The 24,776-nt window shown below is 41.0% G+C and overlaps 2 protein-coding genes across 2 annotated transcripts in view; one reads left to right on the plus strand and one right to left on the minus strand.

Annotated features, from left to right (window-relative positions):
• Nucleotides 1-15,350, plus strand: part of LOC129765119 (uncharacterized) — a 279,465-nt gene extending 264,115 nt beyond the window's left edge. Inside the window, exons 7-8 of the mRNA XM_055765005.1 lie at nt 12,119-13,503; nt 13,567-15,350. Coding sequence (XP_055620980.1) covers nt 12,119-13,503; nt 13,567-13,775 — 1,594 coding nt within the window. The 3' untranslated portion in view covers nt 13,776-15,350. The remainder of the gene's footprint in view (nt 1-12,118; nt 13,504-13,566) is intronic.
• Nucleotides 1-24,776, minus strand: part of LOC129765123 (autophagy-related protein 16-1) — a 266,024-nt gene that overhangs the window by 225,450 nt on the left and 15,798 nt on the right. The gene's annotated exons all lie outside the window — the stretch shown is intronic.

The raw sequence follows: 24,776 nt of genomic DNA on the forward strand, positions 1-24,776 counted from the left end.
AGTGGCAAACAGTCGGACGCAGGCGATTATATTCTGTTTCCCCAGCTACCAGTCATTCCACATTTTCCAACCCCCTTTGGAAACGCGTAAAAACAACAACAATGAGTGCGTGTGATGCAAAACTACAAAAGCACTCGACGCGGTATAATTTGCACCGTGCGATAACGGCACTCAGAAAACATACTGTCTGCCCGCTAGCTGGATTAAGACTGTGATTTGAAGTGAATTATAGAGGTTTCAAACGTTTTCAGTTCCTTCGCATCTAGCCTTCAAAAAGAGCTATTAGGAAAACTTAAGCTAAGCTAAGCCTTGGGAAGGGCCATTTGGATGCAACCGCTGTCGCTCCCGATTGATCGCTAGCTGGATGACTGCTGAATCGTAAGTGTGTGATTTGAAATCACGAATGACTTCTTCTTGAATAGCATTAACGTTCTCAGAGGAACTTTTGTCGTCTCAACGCAGGTATTACATGCGACACATCTATTAGTAGTACTCAGCTGAGATTTCTTATGTCAAAAACACACCTTGGATGTATTCTGGGTGGCAAGCTTTAGAAAACGCGTGCAAGTGCAAGTCGGAAGAAATTTCTTTGACGAAAAAAACCTCGATCAGAACGGGAACCGAACTCGAACCCCCGGTATGATAATGTGAGACGCTAACCACTCGGCCTTGGGAATGCCTACCGGCTTATTTAGACAGGAAATTTGGATAATCGAACATTTTTTTCGATGCCAAATGACTTAAAAATGCATAAAACGTCGAGATTTGGTGTGATCTCGAAAAAAAAATTTTGGTCAAAAATCGACCTTCTGGGACTTAGCATCAGTGGCAATTTAATCATCGAATTTAACGAACCGACCATGTACATTTTGTTTATTGGCCTAAAAATGTCCTGTGCAAAATTTCAGCTCAATCGAACAAGATTTGTGGGTGCCTCAAAACACTTAAAGTTTTGTCCCAAAAGGTCGATTTTCGGCCAAAAAAAATTTTTTTTCGAGAACCAGATCTCAACGTTTTATGCATTTCGAAGTCATTTGGCATGAACATTTTTTTTCGATTTTAAAAATTTCCTTGTATATTTTTTCACGTTTTAACATCAATACTCTATAACTCTTTCTAAGACACTATTCTGGTACGACTCATAGTTTTTGAAACATAAATTATCAAAGATTTCTCTTGCTAAAATCGATAGGCCCTTTTCAAAAGTTACACTTGAGTCAGAAAATTCCCAATTGCTGTGGAAAACTCATATTTCCTCGAAAACATTTTATTAATTTTTTTTTCGCAAGTTTTTCTTTAATTTTTATGTCAATCATCTGAATCGGTTCGGTAGTTCAAAAGCTATGAAATTTTGTGAAAAAAGGAAGAAAAGTGATCTTTCAGACCATCGGGTAGCCTCAAAAAATCATAACTCAAGAACAATAAATAAAGCCTCTCTGATTTTTGGATAAGTTACAAAAACAAAAACAAAATCAAAATTTTTTGCAAGTGTAAGTGCAAATGCCATACAAATGAAACACAAATTTCTGCATTACTCGTGAATTAATCAAGCAAATGAAACGAAATTTGGCATGTAGAGGTTTTAGGGTGCAATAAATGATTCTATGGTGGTTAGACACTCCACCCCCCTCTCTTAGGGTGGGCTGCCATACAAATGAAACACAAATTTCTGCACTACTCGAGAATTAATCAAGCAAACGAAACCAAATTTGACATGTGGAGGTTTTAGGGTGCAATAAATGATTCTATGGTGGTTAGACACTCCACCCCCCTCTCTTAGGGTGGGCTGCCATACGAATGAAACACAAATTTCTGAGTTTGGGTAGAAGTACTAGGAATTTTTTAGTAAAAGATAAATTCAACGGGGTCGATTAGAAGATCAACCAATGAAGAGTTCTGCGATTGGACTCATGAACTTGCGCTTAGTGAGAAAACGTGAATGTTTGAAGGTATTGATAACAAAAAAAAACAAATTTTAGGCGGGACGAAGTTTGCCGGGTCAGCTAGTTAAAATAATAAAAAACAAAACAACCACTTTTCGCGAAAGTCAGAGAACCACTTTATCGGTTTGGCATGGAACGGTTGTATTTGAAGTCTAACACTAGAAAATTATTCGATTAGACTTCCGATTTTTCAATTGTGAACTTCCAGTCTTTATATTTGACACCTTCTTTTCAGATTTCGTACCGCCATTGTATCCCCATATTTTGATGCTGGACGCCAATTTGCTTCGATCAGTTTCTTATTTCGAACTGTTTTCTGGGTTCTCTCAAGTATGCGTTTAACGATTACCCAATATTTTTCAATTGGAAGCCGCTCCGGTGAGGTTAGGGTGTTTTTTTGTCCTCGATCATTCCTGAGCCATTTTCTCGCAGTGACAGGGACCGAGGATTTGCTAGAACAGCACTAGTATTCATCACGAAAATTCCGCTTTTTTGCCATCATGTTTTTATTCATTCTACCCCTGCATTCACAAAAATTCATTCAAAGTTTTCGAATGGATATCGAGGCGTTCAAATAAATCCGCCGATCTACAGTGACACTTTGAAAAAAAAAAAAGGAAAATTACAGGGTTTGCGTGGAACGATTGAATAGATTCTAGTCATCATGACGGTTGTTTTGGGAAAGGTGGTTGAAGGAGAAAAGAATATAAATCTGCATAAGTCTGAAGTTTATTCACATATGATTATCAAGGATAAATCAAAGAACTCAGAACTAAGAAGCTTCAAAATTCATAAGAACCCTCGAACTGCCGACGTATTAGGATAAGGCTATAAGAAATTATCCATGACAATTTGGAACGACGCTTGTTTGAATTGAAGTTATTTCCGGTTGCTGGCGTACTCCAATTTCCTCCGCAAATCATTCCAACCGGTAGTCATCGTCCTAACGGACTCGCGTGGGCTAAAACCACTCCGTACGGAACTAGAACGAGGTCACTGTGTAACCTGAGTACGATCCGCGCCGGAGAAGGGATAATCTGACGCCTCGATCTCATGTAGATCTATTTCTAGGCTAATAATCCAGACTAATTTGGTAGCCGGGCACTTTTCGAGATAATGAAAGAGAGAGACAGAGACGAGGAAAGAAACCCATTCGAACAGCGAACAACAGTTAGCGATTCTTGTGCCAGCGCCTTTGATCCCTTTTAGAGCACCCGCTTCCACTTCTCGAATCACAACTTGCCGCCTAAACCTAATCAATCGAACTGGTTTCGAAATTGAGTCCATTTACTTAATCTCACTCTCGCGATTGCGGTAGGAGCTGCGAAATGCAACGAACATCTTCTTGGCATGTCTTGAGCAGGGAACGAGCAAAAGGTGATGCGGGTGCGCGTGATCTCCGTCGATGATACGAACGTTGCTAAATTCCATGCTGGGGACCTTCACACAAGTGTACCATAACTGTAAACCACCTCTACCCATCTCAGCCCCGAACCCCCGCCCCGATTGTTTGCACCCGGTGCACTCGTTGATTCACTTGTTAAATATTTATTTAAGCAATCAATTTAAATTACCATTCGCGTACTCCTCGCTGGCCGGATCAGATGATCTAGTCCATACTTCCAATCGGGGCTCGGCTTGGCCCTATCTTAAACGACCCGACTTCGGCTCCGACAGTGGTGAGCTTACACGTTTATCTAACTTATCTTCCCACTATTTTTCGAAGCCTCGTTTTTTCAACACTTCCTCACGAGATGCTCACGACCGACCGACCGGGCAACAGGTTCCGGGCCGGTCCGGACGAAATTCAACATCTTTCATTACACTTGCTGGCTGGTTCGGCCCGGCAAGTCTCGCACTTTCCTAATCTAATTTATTGGCATTTGCATTCGCGAACCTTTGCAACGCGGAGGAACGCGAGATAAGCGCGAGAAAACTCACCCGCGGGAACGACGACTTTCAGCTATCGCTCACCACCGGCCCCCGATTCCGGCCCAGTGCAACCTAATCAATAAAATTAACATTCTATCAGAGAGTGCAGTCCAATTTTCCGCGAAGTTGCACTCACCGATTTGCACCCCGACTCTATTCAAATCGGAGCGCTCTCTTTATAAGAGGTTTAATTTGTCAGCGGCGGAGTGCACCGGCTCGGGACGTTGGGGGGAAAGGGCGTGCGCACACACACACACACACACACCGGATTAGCATATCATGCTCAGGCAAGAATCAGCGCTTCGAGTGCCGAAAAATTTACATACAATGTTAATGTTGTTATTTCAGCCGACCTCTCGAGAACAAATTCCACAGAATGCGGAACACTGGACCATGGTGCTCGATTTGGGAAGAGGTGTCAATTTGTCCTGCCCCGTTGCACCCTAAGAGGAAGGGTGACCAATCGGGAACCTTATTTGTTTGTCACTTTCCAAGTACTCCCTGACAAGAGTGTAAACAGGTGGACAAACAAAACATCCAAAGTGGATTCCTACACGTACCCTCGCGTACGAAAAGGTGCTTGAAACGAACTTCAAATTCCGGAAACTTGTCGACGACACCGCAGCATTCGATCATTTAATTTTTTTTTTTTGGCTTGTGTACTTTTGTTCTCGACGGCAGCGACGAATTCCAACGTCCTTCTCAAGTGAAAGTGCAACCCTTCAGGTCCCCTTCTTGGGTTCCTCTCTGCCCTCGCCGTTGTTGATAGAGACGTTGCAAAACTTCACCAGTAGCGAAGCACCCAAACAAGCACACACATGTTGCTCCAATAATTGCGCCAATCTGCGCGAGATCTCGCCCAAACATGCATTCTGCCACAAGCGCGCGGGGCATCACAAACACGGCTGCCATCGCCACCACCAGCAGGGAGCTAATTAATTTGCAACAATTTAAAACTGATATCTCATTAACAAATGAAGCGGAGCCGGATTTCGCGCGTGGTTTCGCTGCTGCTACTTCTGCGCGGCGCTGAGATCGGTCGCTGGAGCTACCGCGGTCGTGGCATTAAATCTCCATATCGACGCAGGAGCAGGAGCGATCGGGAGGAAGCGGCGCCGAGATTTGCTCCCTGCATTTCCCGCCGCCCCAGCCACAGCTAATTTATTTACATTTATTACAGAAATGCAATAAAGTGGATTTACGAAGACAGCTGCTCCAGGCCCCAGCGCGAATTTGTCCGATGGTAAACCGGGCGATATTATCCCCGCGGAACAAGAAGGTGTATTCTTCTTCGCCATTCACTTATTATAAGGCTGTTTTTTTTCGCGCGCAATCAGTTTTTCTCCAATCGAGTTTCGTTCGCAGGAGTAAAAACGTGGCGTAGCTAAATCAGCATAATTGAGTAATCAAAATGGTGGAAGGGGGAAGAGGCTGGCAGCGCCAACATTCACAGATGGCGTAAATTAGCCGAGAAATTGGGTCAATCGAGTGGTGGTGGATTTTTTGCCATCCCACTGCTGCTCTTGTGTTGAAGTTTTAATGTCAAGAAAAGAAACCACAAACATTGATTGTCGTGTATTTATCGTGGCATAAGCATTATCACCTCCACGGAAGCAAGAACTGAACACGGGATGTTAACAATTATTAATTACAAACTACGGCAAAGGCTCGATGGTAGACGACCGATATGGAATCGGCGAGTATCATGCGAATTTCATTTGAGAATATATACAGTAGTGTGACAGTGGATGTATGGGAAAAAATTCATCATCGAATTTCAAAAACTGACCATGTCCATTTTTTTCATGCATTTTTAAGTCAATTTTTAATCGATTTTCCAAATTTCCTTTACTCCAAATCCAAATTTGTAATGATTTTTTTTAAGGTAACCGGTGAACCGAAAAATATTTTTTCCGCTTTTATCCAAAAATGCCTTTTTTCAACTTTTGAACTACTAAACCGACTTTTGAACTACTGAACCGATTCAGATGATCGAAAAATAAAATTGAAGCCCTTAAGTTAGTCTTCTTTTAAAATATATCACACGTGCGGAAATATTGGATTCTAGTCGCATAGGAATATTGAACGAACACTGAAAACAAGTTAAGTTTCAAAAATAATAACTCCAAAAACGAAAAAAAACAACATCTCTGTGATTTTTGGATATATAATTTCGATAAAAAAACCTCAGCTTTCAAGAAAAAATATGAAAAAATATAGCGCTTTCTATCTTTAACCGAGAAAACTATGAACAACAACTAACACAGTCTATAATTACGAAAACTTTCAATAAATGCTTCAATTTGATATGTCTATCATCTCAATCGGTTCAATATTTTTTTATTTGATTTGAATTTTTGAATACAAGTCAATTTTGGAAAAAAAAAAAAAAAAAAGGAAAAAAATATTTTTCGAACCATCGGTTAACTTCGAAAAATCATAACTCAAAAGCGAAAAAAACGTCTCTCTGATTTTTGGATATGTTATGTAGAAAAAACTTCACCTTTCCAGAAAAAAAATATAAAAAATATACACTCGACAAAAAAAATAGAGGAACAAAGTGCGAAGTCGTAAATGTTAAGTGATTTTTGACATGCTGTAACTTCGTGAAAAATCAACGCATATCGATGGAATGTGCATTATTTTGAAGATAAATTTTTCTACGTACATATTTTTATCTTGGTGTGAGTAGGTGTAGTGGGCAACAATATCGGGAAGAAATGAAAAATCGAATTTTCGAAAATATTCTGGACTAACACAATATTTTGCTAACCAACTCAACAGCAAATCAAATTAACCTTATCAACCAGCTTTTATTTGGTTCAAACGGTCCTGTAGGACCCACACAGAGATATTTCAGTTTGAATGAAAAATTACCTGTTGGCGCTTACCAGACAATCCTTCTCCTTGGTATCCTACGTTGTGTCCCTTCTCTAGATTTTTCTTTCACTTCACTTTTCTTTCTAACTCTACAAACTTTTCTTGCTTTTCTACTGCATCAATTTCGTTCACTTTCCAAAACTCACGTCCTATCTTCTTGAATGTTTTGTGTGAATTGTCTGTTACAATATTTTTATTACAATATGTTTATTACAATATGTAAATAGAAATCAGTGGCGAAAATGCAGGGTTGCCAGATACGCTGGTTTTTTATCCCTGAAATCGGGTGAAATTATTTTGCTGCATGAGCGTGCAAACGCTTGCATAGTGTATCGTCAACATTACCCTGTCGTCTTTGATGATGAATAATTCAATAAGCAACCATTGCACCGCAAATCGAAAGGCAATTCTGAAAACTCCTGAAAAAGTGCTTAAAACAGGATTTTTATAGTGCTTTACAAAATTCACTGTAATTCTGCAAATATCGCAGTAATTTCTAATGATTGCAGGTAAATTTTTAGCCTAGTGTATTCCCTAAACATCCATGAACGTTTTATACTGATACGTTCAGCCGATTTTTCAAAGTTTGGAGTAAATTAGAGGAGCATTCAATCGCAAATCGTATCAGAAGTACAAAATCCTACGCGACTCTCAGAATGAACGATTCGTAACTTTCGTCTTTATGAGTTTGTGGGTAAGAGTGCATGTATGTGTGGAAATGCGTATGAATGTGTGAGTATCATCACTCCTCACAATATTTGTACCCACGTAAAATATTATAAAACCTAAAAGTTGTAGCTACAAAATGATGCACTTTCCATCGATATGCGTTGATTTTTCACGAAGTTTCAGCATGTCAAAAATCACTTAAAATTTCCGCACTCTGTTCCTCTAATGTTTTGTCGAGTGTATATAGCGTCCTCTAGTCCAAAGCCATGTAAACAGTCAAAAACAAATACAATCAATAATTTTAATAATAGTAGTACCAGTAAGTTTCTTCGTTTTTTATTCAAAAATTAATGCTTTATTCTGCAAAAATGGTTACAAACTTAATATTCAAAGTATTGCCCATCGCTAGTCACAAGTTTTTCGCATCTTTCTGGCAATTCACGGATCCCTTTGCGGCCGGTTTGTCGGCTAACCACGAATCGATACAATTTTTGACTTCATCAAAATTGGAGAAGTGCTGGTTAACCAGGCCATGTTGCATCGATCGGGGGGGGGATAGGACCTCCCATTTCAACGTTTCCAAGTATGTTTTGACCGGTTTCGCGACATGCGGCCGAGCATTGTCGTGCTGCAAAATAACTTTATCGCGTCTTTGCTCGTATTGTGGCCGTTTTTCCACGAAGTTACAGCATGTCAAAAATCACTTAACATTTACGACTTCGCACTTTGTTCCTCTATTTTTTTTGTCGAGTGTATATTTTTTATATTTTTTTTCTGGAAAGGTGAAGTTTTTTCTACATAACATATCCAAAAATCAGAGAGACGTTTTTTTCGCTTTTGAGTTATGATTTTTCGAAGTTAACCGATGGTTCGAAAAATATTTTTTTCCTTTTTTTTTTTTTTTCCAAAATTGACTTAAATACATCAATTGTCGTCGGTAGAGGTCCCCCGTAATGGTTTCATTTGGTTTAGCAGCTCATAGTAAACCACACCCGGCTGGTCCCCCCCAATTGACAGCATAATCTTCTGGCCGTGAATATTCCGACAGGCCGTCGATGTTGATGCATGACCAGTAATGGACCCACTTTTCATCGCCAGTAACGATTCGATACAAAAAAAACCCTGTCTTTTATGCCGTTGGAGCAGTTGTTCGCACGTGAAAAAACGGCGTTCGACGTCTCGTGGATTTAATTCATACGGCACCCAATGTCCTATCTTTCTGATCATTCCATTTGCTTTTAAACGATCGGATATGGTTTGCTGAGCTACTCCAAGTGTATCTGCAAGTTCTTGTTGCGTTTGTGACGGATCTTGGTCGAGTAAAGCCTCCAATTGTTTATCTTCAAACTTTTTTGGCGGTCCGGAACGTTATTCGTCTTACAAGTCAAAATTACCACTTTTAAACCATGCAAACCACGTCTGACACGTTCGCTCAGTTGGAACATAGTCACCATAAACTTCCACCAAAATGCGATGACTTTCCGCAGCTTTTTTCTTCATATTGAAGTAACACTCCCCGCAAAAACACTCTCGTTGGTACGAAATTCGGCATATTCGAAGTGGCAAAAAACTATGTTGTCTACGCTCCAGCTTTTTGACATATACTGAAATAAACGTGCAATGGCAGTAGCAGTAGCCAACGAATGTCTGGAAATTTGATTCACTGGAATAATATTCGAGTTACGCCATCTGTTGTAAAACCGAAGAAACTTACCGATACACCTAATATCTTTTCCATAACTTTGAAAAACGTCGTACACAACGCCGTTCTCTCTCGTTCGTGCTCTACACTCCACAAAGCAAGCACAGTAGAGAGCTAACACTGACGCGCAGAGGCAAAGCAGAAGAAAAATATTCACAGGCGCGTATAAAAGTAATGCAACCTCCAATTTTATTCTAGTCCTGGTTAGTGATGTCTAAATTTTTCATTTATTCGATTATCGATTAATCGGTGGGGCATTTTTCAATATTCGATTCATTCGAATAATTGTCTTTCAATATTCGATTAATCGAGCGAATATTTTTTTCTTGTCGTTGTCGATGTTCCATTATTGAATAAAAAAATGTTGAATAAAAAAAAATATATAGCCTAATTCTTAAGCTAAAAATGCATTAACCTTGAGAAAAATGCCTTCTTTCATTAATCGCGATTGCAGTGACAATTATTCGATGTATTCATATTTTGATTTCAAATTATTCGATACAAAATTACTCTATTATAATATCAGATATTCGATTATTTGAATTAATCGAAGATTAACCGACGTCTCTAGTCCTGGTTTAGCCAGCGAGCAGCCAACGTCCACAAACGGATTTTTGTTTTTTTCTCGACGCGAAGTCTGAGATTCGTGATTCATTCTTGTTATCGAATCAACCATCTCCAGCTGCTCCTATAAAACCACGAAAACCATCGATCCCTTTCAGGCCAACAAAACTTCCTACTCAGCCATTCCATGGGAAACCGATATAGTGGTTCTCAGATTTTCGTGAAAAGTAGTAGAATTGTTCTTTATCGGAAAATATTAGACCCGTATTTTTTATTTTTTTTGTTTTCAGTAGGATGCCCATTTCCATTCTAGGATGGTCCGAAATCATATCTAAATCACATATCAAATTGAAGCCAATGATCTAGTCTTCTTTGAAAAAAATATTACACTTGCGAAAATTTTGCATTTTCGTTTTTGTGATTATTGACTGTGTTAGTTCTTCATAGTTAGCTGTACTAAAGATTTTTTTAAAAAATTTCGATAGATTCTTAAATAATGTACCTGTAATTGAAAACAAATAGATTTTTGGATTTGCGATAGTGGTGATGTGGCGCTTTATACTTTCTCAGTTCATTCATTCATTTAGTTCATCATTCAATGCTAGAGGAAAAAAAGGCCAATTCGGCAAACTAAAATAAACTTCCGGCCTCGAGGAAGGTTATTTGGCAGCTCCTGCCATCTGCCATCGCAAGCTGGATGGCTGATGAATCACGAATGACTTTGCTGGTGACAGTCTTTAAAATTTCGTGAATTCGGGCATTGTTTCCGGGTCAAAAGTGATGTCAAAAGGCAGCGCCTTTCAGCCCAAATGTGAAGAACGTATTTTCCAGCAGTGAGAGCGGTGTTCTTCTATAGAAAACTTAAGGCGAAGGCAGTCTATAACTTCTATGTGTGTTTTCGCCGGCAATAATTTCGTAATCCTTTATGACGAGTGCGGTTATGTTCTAGACATAACCCTTCTAATTTTAAGTCGGAAAATGGAGGTGATGATCACGAAAACCTCGCTCGAAGAATAAATAATTTCCAAAGAGTATGAATCACCTTCGCAATGAACAACTACGATGAAAATGTGGTCGCAGCTGAAAGATGTTGATGAGGTTTCAATCAACAGGAATCTTTCGAGGACTGAATCAAACGCTGGCCTAAATTCGTAATCATATTATAGGCACTTTTCCGGACAAAGCCTAACCTTGGGAAACAAAAAGTCAATGAAAAAAGTCAACAGTGATAATTTCAGCCATTCATCGTCAATTCGTCACAGCCTACACTTTATCCACAAATCAGAAAACGAAAGTATATCTCTACAATTGAGTCCTAGATTCGAATCACCACAGCATACCCGGTGTGGAAAAAACCTAATTGAAAAACGCTACAAAAAGACAGTGACCACATAAGCGCAAATGACAATGCGAACCGCAAATTTTTCATCTTCCATTCTCACTGCAACACTTTCGCTTGCTTTATGAAAATATGTCTGATCAAGAGAGAGAGAAAAAACGAGAAAAAAGTGGCAATTTAATCAAGTCGCTCCAATTTCCCTTCCCACCGAAGGCAATCAGTTTCACCGCGATGAAGCGGACGAGAAACCACCATACGACGACTACGACGACGACCGATGGCTTGTTTACACGGATTTATTATCCCGTTCAACGCCATTTGGATAACACAAGCGCTAGAGAGCCTGAAAGCTTATTGATTCAGACAAGCGATCCACAGAGCTTGAAAATGGAAGGAAGAAGAACTAATAACAGATAGAAAATAATTCGCGTTTTATTTCTTGTTGAGTTGCGCTGCGCCTTGCTGAAATTGCGGTGCTGCACACCGGATGATCTTAACGTTAATTCAAATCATGCTTTTAGTCAGCTGGAAGCGAGAACTTCCAATCAGTAGTCCGCAATCACATATATCCGTGCGCCACGAAGTCATCGAGAAATCGCACAGAACACGAAGTATTTATCAGGCTGAATTTATCAATTATAGTAATTATTGCGTCCTGCTTCGCGAGACCTTTTGAGATGTGGCTCGGGAAAGCGGGGAGCGATAGAAATGCAAATGTGAAAAAGTATGCCACACGTAGGAGGGAAGAGACTTGAACCAGATTGAACGGTTGCGATCAAATTTACGCCCGCAGCAAAGCGTGTGTGTCATACGACTCTCTTCCTCTCTGTGCCCCCATCACAATGAAATAGGCTGGAGACCAGAAGTAAACCAGATGCTGCAGCTGCAGCAAAACAAAAGAAGCATCCATTGACACGATGACCAACGCGGAAATGCAATTTGTTGCAATTTTATGATTCATTGTTCACTATCTTGCGGCAAATATCTTTTGAACATAGCTCAACCCAACTCCCTGGGATAGCGCCCCTCTGGCTCGCTAATTAATTGTTATTTGTTTTTTTTTTTTCTTTTTCCGTTTCATATCTTCAGCTCCGCCAACTTCTACCAATCAACGCTGTCCTGTGAGCTCTCCGATATGGACCGGATCACGCTGGCTGGATCCAGCGCCTTCCAGGCTGCCGACGGGTCGGACTACCTGGAGAACAACTGCGCCGAAGAGCCAACCAAGCTGTGCGAGTTCAAGCGCATGTCCGGACGCATCCTCAAGACGGTCGATTCCGTGTACCAGGACGTTGCCAGCGTCGATGAGTGCCGCGAGCTGTGCCTGAGCTCACCCTACCGTTGCCACTCGTACGACTACGGAGATACCGGCGATATGGTCTGCCGTCTGTCGCATCACAGCCGGGCTACCCTTGCCGACATCCAAGATCCTTACCTGGACGTGCCGGAAGCTGCCACCTACGAGCTGTCCTCGTGCTACAACGTTTCGATCGAATGCCGCGCCGGGGACATGATAGCGAAGATTCGTACATCCAAACTGTTCGATGGAAAGGTGTACGCCAAGGGTGCTCCCAACTCGTGCTCTGTCGACGTCAAGAGCTCGCTGGAGTTTGAGCTGCGCATGGCGTATCAAGACATCGACTGTAACGTCCGCCAGAACGGTCTTGGTCGCTATCTGAACGATGTCGTCATTCAGCATCACGACACGATCGTCACCTCGTCCGATTTGGGCCTGGCTGTTACCTGCCAGTACGACCTCACCAACAAAACTGTCTCAAACGATGTTGACCTGGATGTCACCGGTGATATCGAACCAGCCCTATCGGAAGAGGTTGTGGTGGATTCACCAAATGTCGTCATGAAGATCACCTCTCGCGACGGATCGGATATGATGCGTACCGCCGAGGTCGGAGATGCTCTAGCGCTACGTTTCGAAATACTCGACCCACAATCACCATACGAAATCTTCGTCCGCGAATTGGTTGCCATGGACGGAGTCGACAGCAGCGAGATTACCCTCATCGATGCCCGCGGTTGCCCCACCGATCATTTCATCATGGGACCCATCTACAAGAGCGCTGGTTCCGGTAAGATTCTGCTGTCCCACTTCGATGCCTTCAAGTTCCCGTCCTCGGAAATGGTTCAATTCCGTGCCCTCGTCACACCGTGCATGCCAACCTGCGAACCGGTTCAGTGTGACCATGATGACTTTGCAGCCGGAGAACTTCGCTCGATCGTTTCCTACGGACGCAAGCGCCGCTCGGTCAACGCCACCCAGGAGTACAGCCTCCGCCGTCTGCGTCGCGAAACTACTCACCAGGCTCCTCAAGACGACATGCTGCTTGTCCAGTCTATCCAGATTACCGATAAATTCGGCTTCGAGAAACAACAGCAAGCTAAACCTAAGCTTAGCAGCAGCGAGACTGTATTCGTTGCATCCACCGACGCTCAGGGCATCTGCGTGAATGGACTCGGTAAGACTGCTGTTCTTGGGAACCTTCCGAATTCGACATCTACACGTACCGTTTCTTCCCCAGGTCTCATTGTCGCCGGAGCCGTATTCTTGCTCGGTCAACTTGCCATCATCGCCATCTGGACCTACCTGTGGCAGCGTCGCAGGAAGCAACGCCAGTTCGAGAACGCTTCGATGGGCTCCTCGGTGATGCCAAGCCCAACCCTTGCCACCAGCAGAGGAGACTCCATGTGCAAGCTGTACGACAGTGGCTACGCAGGAAGGCACTTTTAAACCCATTCCCGCTATCACACACGAGCATCACACAAGGCTGAACTATCTCCACATTCCCTTACTCACTAAACCCCTTTGAAAAATGCGTAATCCATAATCAAAACAATCATCGTCATGAATTCTCCAATCTAATCTCAAAGTTCTAGAGCTAGATTTGTAGTGTTTTTTTCCGGGATGTGCGGAAAATGTCGAGTAACGTAACTGCCATTTAATGGTCTAATTTTTTTTTATATATTTCTCCGCTTGAGCCTTCCCAATGCAGAATTTTATTACGACCAGTATCAACCAGTGAAAGAGCGAGAGTATTCGAAACTCTCACGCGCACATAGTATCCTTTATCCTTAACACATATAGAGACTACCATTCTGCATCCCATATTTCAATCGAAAAAGTCAAAATATTTATCGGTGACCATCCCTGATAAGTTTGGTGCACCTCCAAACGATTCAGACATCAAATTTATTCTTATTTTATATACCCAACAAAAGAGAGAAAAGGACGACGAGAGTATAGAGCTGAAATCTTTGAAAAAAATTAACTAACATGTGTGGATGTGAACGCGTATATCTTTAGCGTGGCTTAGAATCGATATAATAATTTACAACGTAAGACTGGATGAGTGCGTGCGAACGAGTTTCCTTTTTTTTTAGATGAATGAACGTGGCTTAGGCGTAGCTAAACATTCTCACACACTCTCTCTCTCGAAACAAAGAACATTTTATGAGCAAAACAAAAAAAAACCTTCTAGCATGAACAATTTATACTCCTTTGTCCTTTTCTCCCGAGCTCTGGGCCTTGGGGGGTAGAACCGATCGCACGCAGCGGCGTTTGAGTGTGAGAGCCGACGTAAGCCCCACGGGGCTCAACTATAAGCATTTATCGTAATTTATTTTTTATTCATTAATCCCTTACTTTTAGTAGCGCCTCCCCCAAATGCGTAACGAAGAAGAATCCTCTCTTCCTTCCGTTTGTAATTTATTTTAGAACTGCGGTAACATTTCTCCGATGGTTACAAATCAAATGCAATAAAAAAAAAGATACAAGAACACAAAACGATTATGAGTTTAGTAGTGCTAACAATAGAAACTAACCGCCCGTAATAATAGTAGAGAGTATAATGCGAAACAATTAGGCTTCCGTTTTTTCATTTGCTGCAACAAACCCCCATAATAAACTGTTTTACTTATAGATTCATAGCTTACTACTAACCATTCACCCATCAAGCATTGTAGTTGTGACTTATTGATGAGAATTTAAACGAAAAAAAAAGCGAAATAAAAATGCAAGCGAACAAATCAATTACTGCGAAACACCGAGTTAAAGTCAAAAATTAATATTTAATTTAAAGCAAGCAAACTTAGTTAAAATAAATTTAATGTAGTGTTAGTCGTAAGGCGAACAATTAATAATATTCGGAAGCGATAGCGGTAGCGAGATCGAGGCGAAATAGAAAGAGAGAAGCAAGAAGTATAATACATAAATCACATATGCATATGTTTTCTATGTATTCGAAAAACATATAATGTAAAACATTATTTTTATGAATAAAATAAAACTCGAAAAGTACATGAGCCATCGTGGGTCTTTTTCTTTTTGGTTTGAGCGTTTGACGAAAATACGAGTGGTGTAACAGACAGTCTTCGGAATGCAACGCGGTGCTGATGTGCAACTTTTTTTTCACCCAATTGAACTCTCACTCCTTGCGCACACATGCGCTCGAACGAATCAACGCGCACCGAAACAAAGTTGAAACGTTCTGTTGTCAAACCGTTCGCTTGAAGGTTCGAATATCCTTACTGCACCGTATCCCTACACCGGTTTATATACCCAATTTTAAACCGCGCTCGAATCTGGTTGGTCTGAATTGCTTTCTCTGTTGAGGCGGTTGGTATGGAGGCGCGCTGTTGTTTTTATGCATAACGGGCGTTAAATAAAAAATGAGAATTTTTTCAATAACATATAAAAAAACTATTTTTTTCATCGATTTCAGTATTTTTTATTAATAACATAATGTATTTTCTTCAAAAAAATGTCAGTGAATGTTTGAGTAAGGGCCGTGGTCTGCTGTTCGACGCAACTTTGTCGCGATGCTCTCACAAGAACGTTGTACGGCACTTACGTCCATTTTCCGGATACAATTCCGGATTCTTGTAGTCAGTGGCTTCGTGTCCTTGGCCCTCCAATTGTTTTTATACACTAGGGCACTGAGTGAGCCAAAGAAATCCTCTATTGGGCGGCACTGGGGCAAGTTTGTTGGGATACGATCTTTCGGCAGGAACGGTATCTTTTTCTCCTCAAGATACGCCAGCGTCTTCTTGGCGTAATGGGAAGACGCCTTGTCCGGCCAGAAGACGTACTTCCCATCCGCGAGATGCTCGTTCAGAAACGGCAGCAGGATTTTATCGAGGCACTCTTCTCGATAGATTTGTTGGTTGATTGCCAGACCGTTCGGCTTAAACTAAGGCTTTAAAATGCCCCGGTCGGAAATGGCGATGTACAACATAATCTTTTTTTTCAAACTTGTGCTTGAACTTGTATTTCACTTCAGGCGGTGTGGATGACTTGTCCCTGGAGTAGTAATTATCATTTCCTGGAATAGGCGTTTTGGACAGCGGGAAATAGCTTTCGTCGTCCAGAACGAAAGACATGCCGCGGTATTTTTGGTCATCCACCGACACTGTGATTTCACCGTCTCAATCTGCTCCTCCGTGTACTCCGGCGACCTCGTCTTCTTCCTGCAGACGATTCCTACCATCTTGAGGGTCCGATGGACCAATACGTGGGAGCAGCCGTATTTCCGACCGGCGTCACGCAGGCTGGTTGCGTCCTTGTTGTCAAACAGCTGTTTTAACGATGTCTTCCTCTGCTTCGTCATTATCGTCACCGGACGACCGCTTCCGACCTTCCGCTCTACGTTCAGGGAACCCAGGATACGATATACCGTACTGACAGGTACATTTTCTTCCTTAAAATGTGCCACCGTGAACTGTTTTTCCTTGCTGGAAATGCGTTTCGTAGAACCGTACAATGCGTTCGCGGAGCACGTGCTGTTTCGACGCCATCTTTGCTTTGACTAAATTCAAACTAGCAAAACCAAACACGCCTACTGTTTCTAGGGAGCCCAAAAAGCAATTTTCTTGGAGAAAGAAAATTTTCAGCTCTTTATTTGAGTTACTGAAAGGTATTGAAAAAATTCTCATTTTTTATTTAACACCCGTTAGCTTAGAACAGGGTTTCTCAAAGTGGTCGATATCGACCTCCTGGGGTTGATCTCGGTTTCCCAGGGTCGACACAAACGAAAACTGTTTTTGGGGGGTCGACGAGGTCTAAAAATTGACCCCTATTAATTAACACAAGTTCTCATTCGAAACATCCGAGATACTGTCTATGTTGTATCACGTTAATCAGCTTGTTATTAGAACGACTAAACTTTAGTAGAGTATATTAGGTTGGGGAAAAAGTAATCCATTATTTTTGCGTAAAATACTAAACTTCATTTGAGATATTTAGGATTGTCCGATTTGGGTCAAATATACACAGTATGTTTTGTTGCCATTTTTAAGGTAAAGGTAGAAAACCTGGCACCAAGTTATTACCACATTTCCTCATGTTGCAAAACTTCCTGAGTGATAAGAAATTGGGATCAAGAGAAGAAAATCGATCACTATAGTTTTTTGCCAATAAGAACCAATACTTCTATGAGAGAGACACTCGAAAATGATTCTCTTCAAGTCCCATCATATACACAGTAAAACCTTCCTGACCGTCAGTCCTGGTTATGCCACAGTTCGAGCTGTCTCACCATGCTTTGACCACGATCTTCTTCGCACAATATTGTCATATGTGACCCAATAAGTAACAGAGTAGATACCAAAACATGTTTTAATATCTTTCTGTTCCTTTTTGAACAACTCCAGAAAACTTGTTCAAAAAGTTATTAATGTTCGATTTTGTTTGTTTTTTTTCGCGACGTATTAGACAAGGATTTTACTAAGAGGATTGAGGATATCCTAAATTTACAAATTCTTCAATGTCAATGTTAACGATGCAAGAAGTGTTACCTTCCTCCTGAACAGATGAGGAGCTTAAGCAGGCGCTCAACCAATGCTATCCATCTTCATACCTTGTCGAAAAAGGCTTGAATGTGATTACAAACATTTTGACAAAAAAAAACCGTTTAAAAATCAACGATTTAAAAGTTCAACTCACCAATATTGAACCGGATTTAGATAGATTGGTAGAACATCACCAGGTTTATTCATCACACTCATTTTTTATGATTTTTATCTTTACCTTGCGATTTTTTGAATTAATTGCCTTCTTAAATATTTGCAAGCAATTTGTATTTGTGTGTAATTTGAATTAATAATTGTTAATTACACTTGATATTTACCGAATTTTATATCTATTTATTTTGTTGAATTCCGCTGAGAAAATTATGTTAAGTCACTGAACCCTTTCTAAGGCAACTATATTGCCACCAACAAAACATTTTTTTTTCGCCGCACTTGGAATATTATTTCAATATTTTGCTCAACCAAAGACTTCTAATTGTATCTGGCAATACTCCAATTTTTTTAGAGCTGCGAAGAATTAGCGATATTGATTTGCGAGTCATTTTTATGTAGAAAGCATAAATTTTAGGGCGCCAGCAGCAAATTTTGTTTGAATTCATTCAAAATGCAACAAGTTTGTTTTACTGTAATCGTTCTATTTAAGATCTGCTATGTAAGCTCATGCAGGTTTTACAATAAAACAAATGGTCGGGGTTCTACCAAAACGAACCAAACGCCAGTTTTTTCCAAAACTGAGTTATTTGCACCACTGGGTGCAGAAAATAATAATCTTTCGACTGTAAACTGACCATGTAATTCGGGCAATTGACAACAGCTCCAAAACAAAAATTATGTGTAGTAGACTGTAAAAAAAACGAAATTGCATTCAACCAAAGCGAACCATAAACCCTCAATATAGCATCGGACGATAGTGATCGTATTCTCCAAGAAGGCAGACCCGAATATTCAACAAATTTTTCTGTTTTGGACAGCTCCTGGAATCAGATGTCATCGGGATCTGGTAAGTAAAACAGCCTAAGGGCTGCCATGAAATGTACAGGGTTTTCCATTTCGGGCTTCCGAAAGTATACAGCCCTGCGCTGACAACCGTTTGACATAGCTGTCAACCAAAGCGTCATATCGTTAGTTGAATGTCTGCCATTTTTCAATATGGATCGTTTTAGCATCGCACAACGTGTTAATTTTGTTAAATTATACTATAAAAATGATGAAAAACCGGCAAATGTTTTTCGAGCATTACGGACGGATTTTGGTCGTCATGGACAGAGCACACAATCGCTAATGTAGTGCGTATATTCGAACAAACTGGATCCATAGCGGATATTGTGAAACCTGTGCATCATCGTAATGTGCGCTCGGTCGAAAATATTGCTGCTGTTGCTGCCAGTGTGGAGAATGTTTCGATTCCACGGCGTGCTCAGCAATTGGGCTTGTCAAACACATCATTGTGGCGAATTTTGCATTTGGACTTGCACCTACATCCATATAAAGTCCAACTGGTACACAAATTAGAGCGTGGTGATCATGGAATGCGTCGGGCATACGTCGATTGGGTGAACGAACAACAGCAGCAAAATGCTGAATTTTCGCATCAAATTTTCTTCAGCAATGAGGCACATTTCGAGCTCGGTGGCTATGTGAACACCCAAAATTTCCGTATATGGGACTCAGAAAATCCACACGCGATTGTTGAGAAGCCATTGCACTGTTTGGTGCGCATTATGGTCTGGTGGAGTCATCGGGCCGTATTTCTTTGAAAATGAGGACGGCGAGACGGTAACTGTGAATGGTGAGCGCTATGGCCGCATGTTAACCGATTTTTTTTGCCACAATTTGAAGATATGGATACGGTTGACATGTGGTTTCAGCAGGACGGCGCCACGTGCCACACAACACGACCGAACATGGCCATATTGCGAACGAAATTTGAGGGACGCATAATTTCGCATTTTGGTGATGCCAAATGGTCGTCCAGATCATGCGATTCGAACCCGCTAGACTTTTTTTTGTGGGGTTATGCGAAAGACCGTGTCTATGCCAAGTCTCCGCAAACTCTTGAACATTTGAAAGACAACATTCGTGAAGTTATGACCGAGATACCGCCCCATATGTGCCGAAAAGTCATCGAAAATTACCTGTTCCGGATCAAGGTGTACGAGGAAGAATATACTTGGTTCGCTCTGGCTGCAAGTGGAATGAAGTTTTGCGTGTCTAGCAACAACATAATTTGGTTTTTGACGTAGGACTACGTCTTTCATTTCTATACCGGGGTGTAAACCAAAGTTTCGAGAACGAAAGCGTTACGCTGGAGACCGAGATTTTGAGCGTTAATAGCTCTTAAACAACTGAACGAAATGGTATGATAAACACTTCATTTGAAAGATAAAATGTCTACGCGTCATATACTTGTTACTTTTTCATCCAAAAACTTGTTTCAATAGTCTTAAAATTGCTTTCAAAACAGGCTATTGAAATCAAAAAATCGGTATATAAGCGAGCGCCGCTCGTAAACCCACTCAGTTATGATTGAACAGCGATTGGAGCATGTTGTCGCTGTTGTTGTGAAGCTAATTTCGTTTATCATGAATGCGCTGATGAACGGTGTCACCAAGAGCCTGTTTGTGCACCTAAGGCCAAAAGGGAATCCATCAGGAGGAGAGTGATGCCACGGTTCCGCTTGAAACATCGGAGCAGCCGCCACACACACACACACACACATACACGCGCGGAATTCTCGTTGCTATCATCGTTGCTGAAAAATAATCTGCCAGTTCCCCTGGGAATTGAAAAATACATTCATGCGAAATAGTTTATTTTAATGTTTTCTATCCATATAACACTGCAACCAAATACATTTGGTTTTGTTATTTTTCAATCAATCGCAATTACCAGGAAAGCTTCTGAATATTTTTTTCCCCATCAGTGGAAATTTTCGTATCCAATATTGGATGCATAACATGAAAAACGGAAAATGTTTCACATGGCGAAAATCAAGTCATTTTCGAGCGATTATTTGCTTTCTACTCATATAATGCTTCGACCAAATACATTTCGTTTTGGATTTTTTCAATCAAGTGCGATCAACGTAAGACCACGTCTTTCGGCAATTTATTAGAGGTGCAATGAATCTTTAGGAATTCCCGCTCTACGCGCACTGGCAAACAATGTTTACTCAACAATTTCTCAAACTAGAAATGGGTGTTGTGAGAGAGGATTAGCGAACGCGAAAACGACAAACGGGAGAAAGATACGTTTGGAGGTTGAAGGAAATTGGCAGAAAACTTCTTCATTCTATCATTCAAATAATGTGATTCATACCACATCGTTTTGCCAGAAAAAGATTATTAATGCATTCTAATGCCGCGAGAATGAGGTCGAATCACCCCCACTCACTACCACCATGGAGGAATCGAGTCCTCCGAGGAAATTACCCAGCGCAAATTAGAATCGACTATCGATTGCGGCATTCGTACACAAATAATTTTGTAATGCAGTTTCACCAAAGTGATTTCTTCGGATATATTCACTACATCATGTCATGTATTTCATATTCTTCATAAGGAAATCCATATCCATGGCACCTATCGGTAACGAATTATTATCGAAACCACGATTTTCGCTAAATGCTCCTTTCAGTTCGGCCTGTAAAAAACTTTTCTGTACTCTAATCCATCAAATTTGGAGCCCTGAAAAGGGCCGTTGATTATATGCTAAGCTAATATAGCACGCTCTCCTCGGATACGATGGGCCAGCTGGATGTCCTTGGGCATGATGTGACGCGTTTTGCATGGATAGCACACAAATTGGTATCTTTGAATAAGCCTCCTGCAGCGTCATAACCGCGGAACTTTCGGTTTCGTTAGTCTTTCGGTAGTAAGGCACCACGAAAGCAGCTCGGATAAGCGCATCAGCCGCAGGAAGCGTGAAGAAGCCACATCGCTATCGACCGGGAACTTCGCATGAAATTCGTCGCTATCAGAAGTCGACCGAATTGCTGATCCGCAAGCTACCTTTGCAGCATTTGGTTCGTGGAATTGCTCAGGACTTCAAAACCGACTTGCGCTTCCAAAGTTCCGCGGTTATGACGCTGCAGGAGGCTTATTAGAAGATACCAATTTGTGTGCTATCCATGCAAAACGCGTCACATCATGCCCAAGGACATCCAGCTGGCCCATCGTATCCGAGGAGAGCGTGCTATATTAGCTTAGCATATAATCAACAGCCCTTTTCAGGGCTCCAAATTTGATGGATTAGAGTTCAGAAAAGTTTTTTACAGGCCGAACTGAAAGGAGCATTTAGCGAAAATCGTGGTGTCGATGATAATTCGATACCGATAGGTGCCATGGATATGGATTTCATAATGAAAAATATGAAATATATGACATGATGTAGTGAATATATCCCCATATCGAAGAAATCACTTTGATGAAACTGTTTACCGTTTGTCGTTTTTAATTGTTGGGAAAGGGCATTATTTCTGCTGACTAAATTCCAAGAAAAAATCCATTCCTTCTTTAAGCGTGATTCATTCAGCTTCGGATCAACGGAACAGTATGATAATCATTTCATACAAAAGATAAAATGTCCAAGAGTTATATGATTGCTATTTATTGAGTCGAAAAATTGTTTCAATAGCTTAATGATAGCTTCGAAAACAGGTTATTGAAATCATTCGTATCCGTATGTAGCGCGCCCACTTGGAAACCCATTAATCTTATTGGAATGTGAGATGGGGAAGCTCATACTTACGTTTATGCATTATGCTGTACACTACAGACTTTTTTTCTCCGAACTATCGGTCGACAAGTCAGTCTGCAGTCGGCGGGGGCTCTTAATTTCGTTTTTGCAGGCCGAACCGAAAAAAATTCAGTCGAGTTAACTCTTTTTTACAGTAATGCTTTTGAATCCGGACACTTTGCATTACATTCAATATCATACCACAGCCATAACATTTTTTTCATGTTGAATTTATGCGATTAATAGTTGCTAATATAGTTACTGATAGCTTCTTGATAGTTACTTATCAATCGCATTAATTCAACATGAAGAAAATGTTGTGGCTGCGGTATGGTATTAAATGTAACGCAAAGTGTCCGGATTCAAATACATTACTGTATACTTACTTCGATGTTATTCGTTTCTCTCTCAGGGTAAGCAACGAATATAATAAGGGTGGGGTTTAGATTCTATACTTTTATGGTTTATAAAATGACGCTTCCTTTGCTTTCGTTCATTTCTTACTCTACTCTCGCACCGTGACGATTCGTTTGTTTGGGACCAAGCAGATAGATAGTTAGTCTTTCAGTGGTAAGGCACACGAAAGCAGCTCGGATAAGCGCACCAGCCGCAGGATAGGTGAAGAAGCCACATCGCTATCGACCGGGAACTTTGCGTGAAATTCATCGCTATCGGAAGTCGACCGAATTGCTGATCCGCAAGCTACCTTTGCAGCTTTTGGATCGTGGAATTGCTCAGGACTTCAAAACCGACTTGCGCTTCCAAAGTTCCGCGGTTATGACGCTGCAGGAGGCTTATTCGAAGATACAAATTTGTGTGCTATCCACGCAAAACGCGTCACATCATGCCCAAGGACATTCAGCTGGCCCATCGAATCCAAGGAGAGGGTGCTATATTAGCTTAGCATATAATCATCGGCCATTTCAGGGCTCCAAATTTGATGGATTAGAGTTTAGAAAAAATTTTTGCAGGCCAAACTGAAACGAGAATTTTCGTTTGGATGCCATACAGCATCGAGAAAATTCCGGAAAGATCTAATCGTTGCTGAAAAATAATCTGCCAGTTCCCTGGGAATTGAAGAATACATCCATGCGAAAGAGTTTATTTTAATGTTTTCTAATTATATGGCGAACACAGCGACCAAATACATTTGATTTCGTAATTTTTCAATCAAGTGTAATTAGCTGGAAAGCTTCTGAAGATTATTCTTTCCCATCAGTAGGATATTTTCGTATCCAATATTGGATGCATAACATGAAAAACGGAAAATGTTTCGTATCGCGAAAATTATATAATTTTCAATCGATTATTGCTCAGTCGCCGAAATTTTCATACTCAGAGAGTTCATTCTCCTCTAGTTTGCCTTCCAAATTGCCATCGTAAACCACACCTTCTCTCGATTCAATCACGCACGAAAAGCATACTGAAATGATATTCTGGTGGTGAAACCGATTCATTTTTCGTGAGGCGTCGTGCACAAATTACGTAACGCGATAAGGGGGGAGGGGGTAGATGTTGCATTACTTTCTGTTTATTAGAGATAGGAAATTGCGTTACGAAAGGGGGGGGGGGAGAGGTGGTTCAAAATTCGGATTTTTAGCGTTACGTAATTTGTGCACGACGCCTGAGGACATCGACAAGACAACATCGTTACTGAACGAGCTGAACGGCGAGGGATCGAGGGATTCATTACCTGGCCTGACCTGACCTGAAATGCAATCAGTTTGTTTTAACTGTGAGGGAGCGCAGAAAAGCCGATGCTGATACTCTCGTGACCAAGAGAGTATCAGCATCGAAATACGGTTCCTCGGGAAGACATAGAAGCAGCCGCCACACACACACATACACGCGCGCAACTCTTTTCGTTTGCTGGTTATCGAGAGGAAACCTGGAAAAAAATGATCGTTGCTGAAAAATAATCTGCCAGTTCCCCTTGGAATTGAAAATTACATTCAAGCGAGTTTATTTTAATGTTTTCTATCCATATAATACTGCGACCACATACATTTGGTTTTGTGATTTGTCAATCAAGTGCAGTTAACAGGAAAGCTTCTGAAGATTATTCTTCAGAACAAGGTTTTTTGTATCCAATATTGGCTGCATAAAACCTTGAGTCTTCAAAGTAACACTCTCGTTTTTGAAGTCACCCAAATATTTATTTATTCATTCATTCAGGATGGATTTAGAT

The sequence above is a fragment of the Toxorhynchites rutilus genome, chromosome 1 (assembly GCF_029784135.1).
Source record: "Toxorhynchites rutilus septentrionalis strain SRP chromosome 1, ASM2978413v1, whole genome shotgun sequence".
Lineage (NCBI taxonomy): Eukaryota > Metazoa > Arthropoda > Insecta > Diptera > Culicidae > Toxorhynchites > Toxorhynchites rutilus.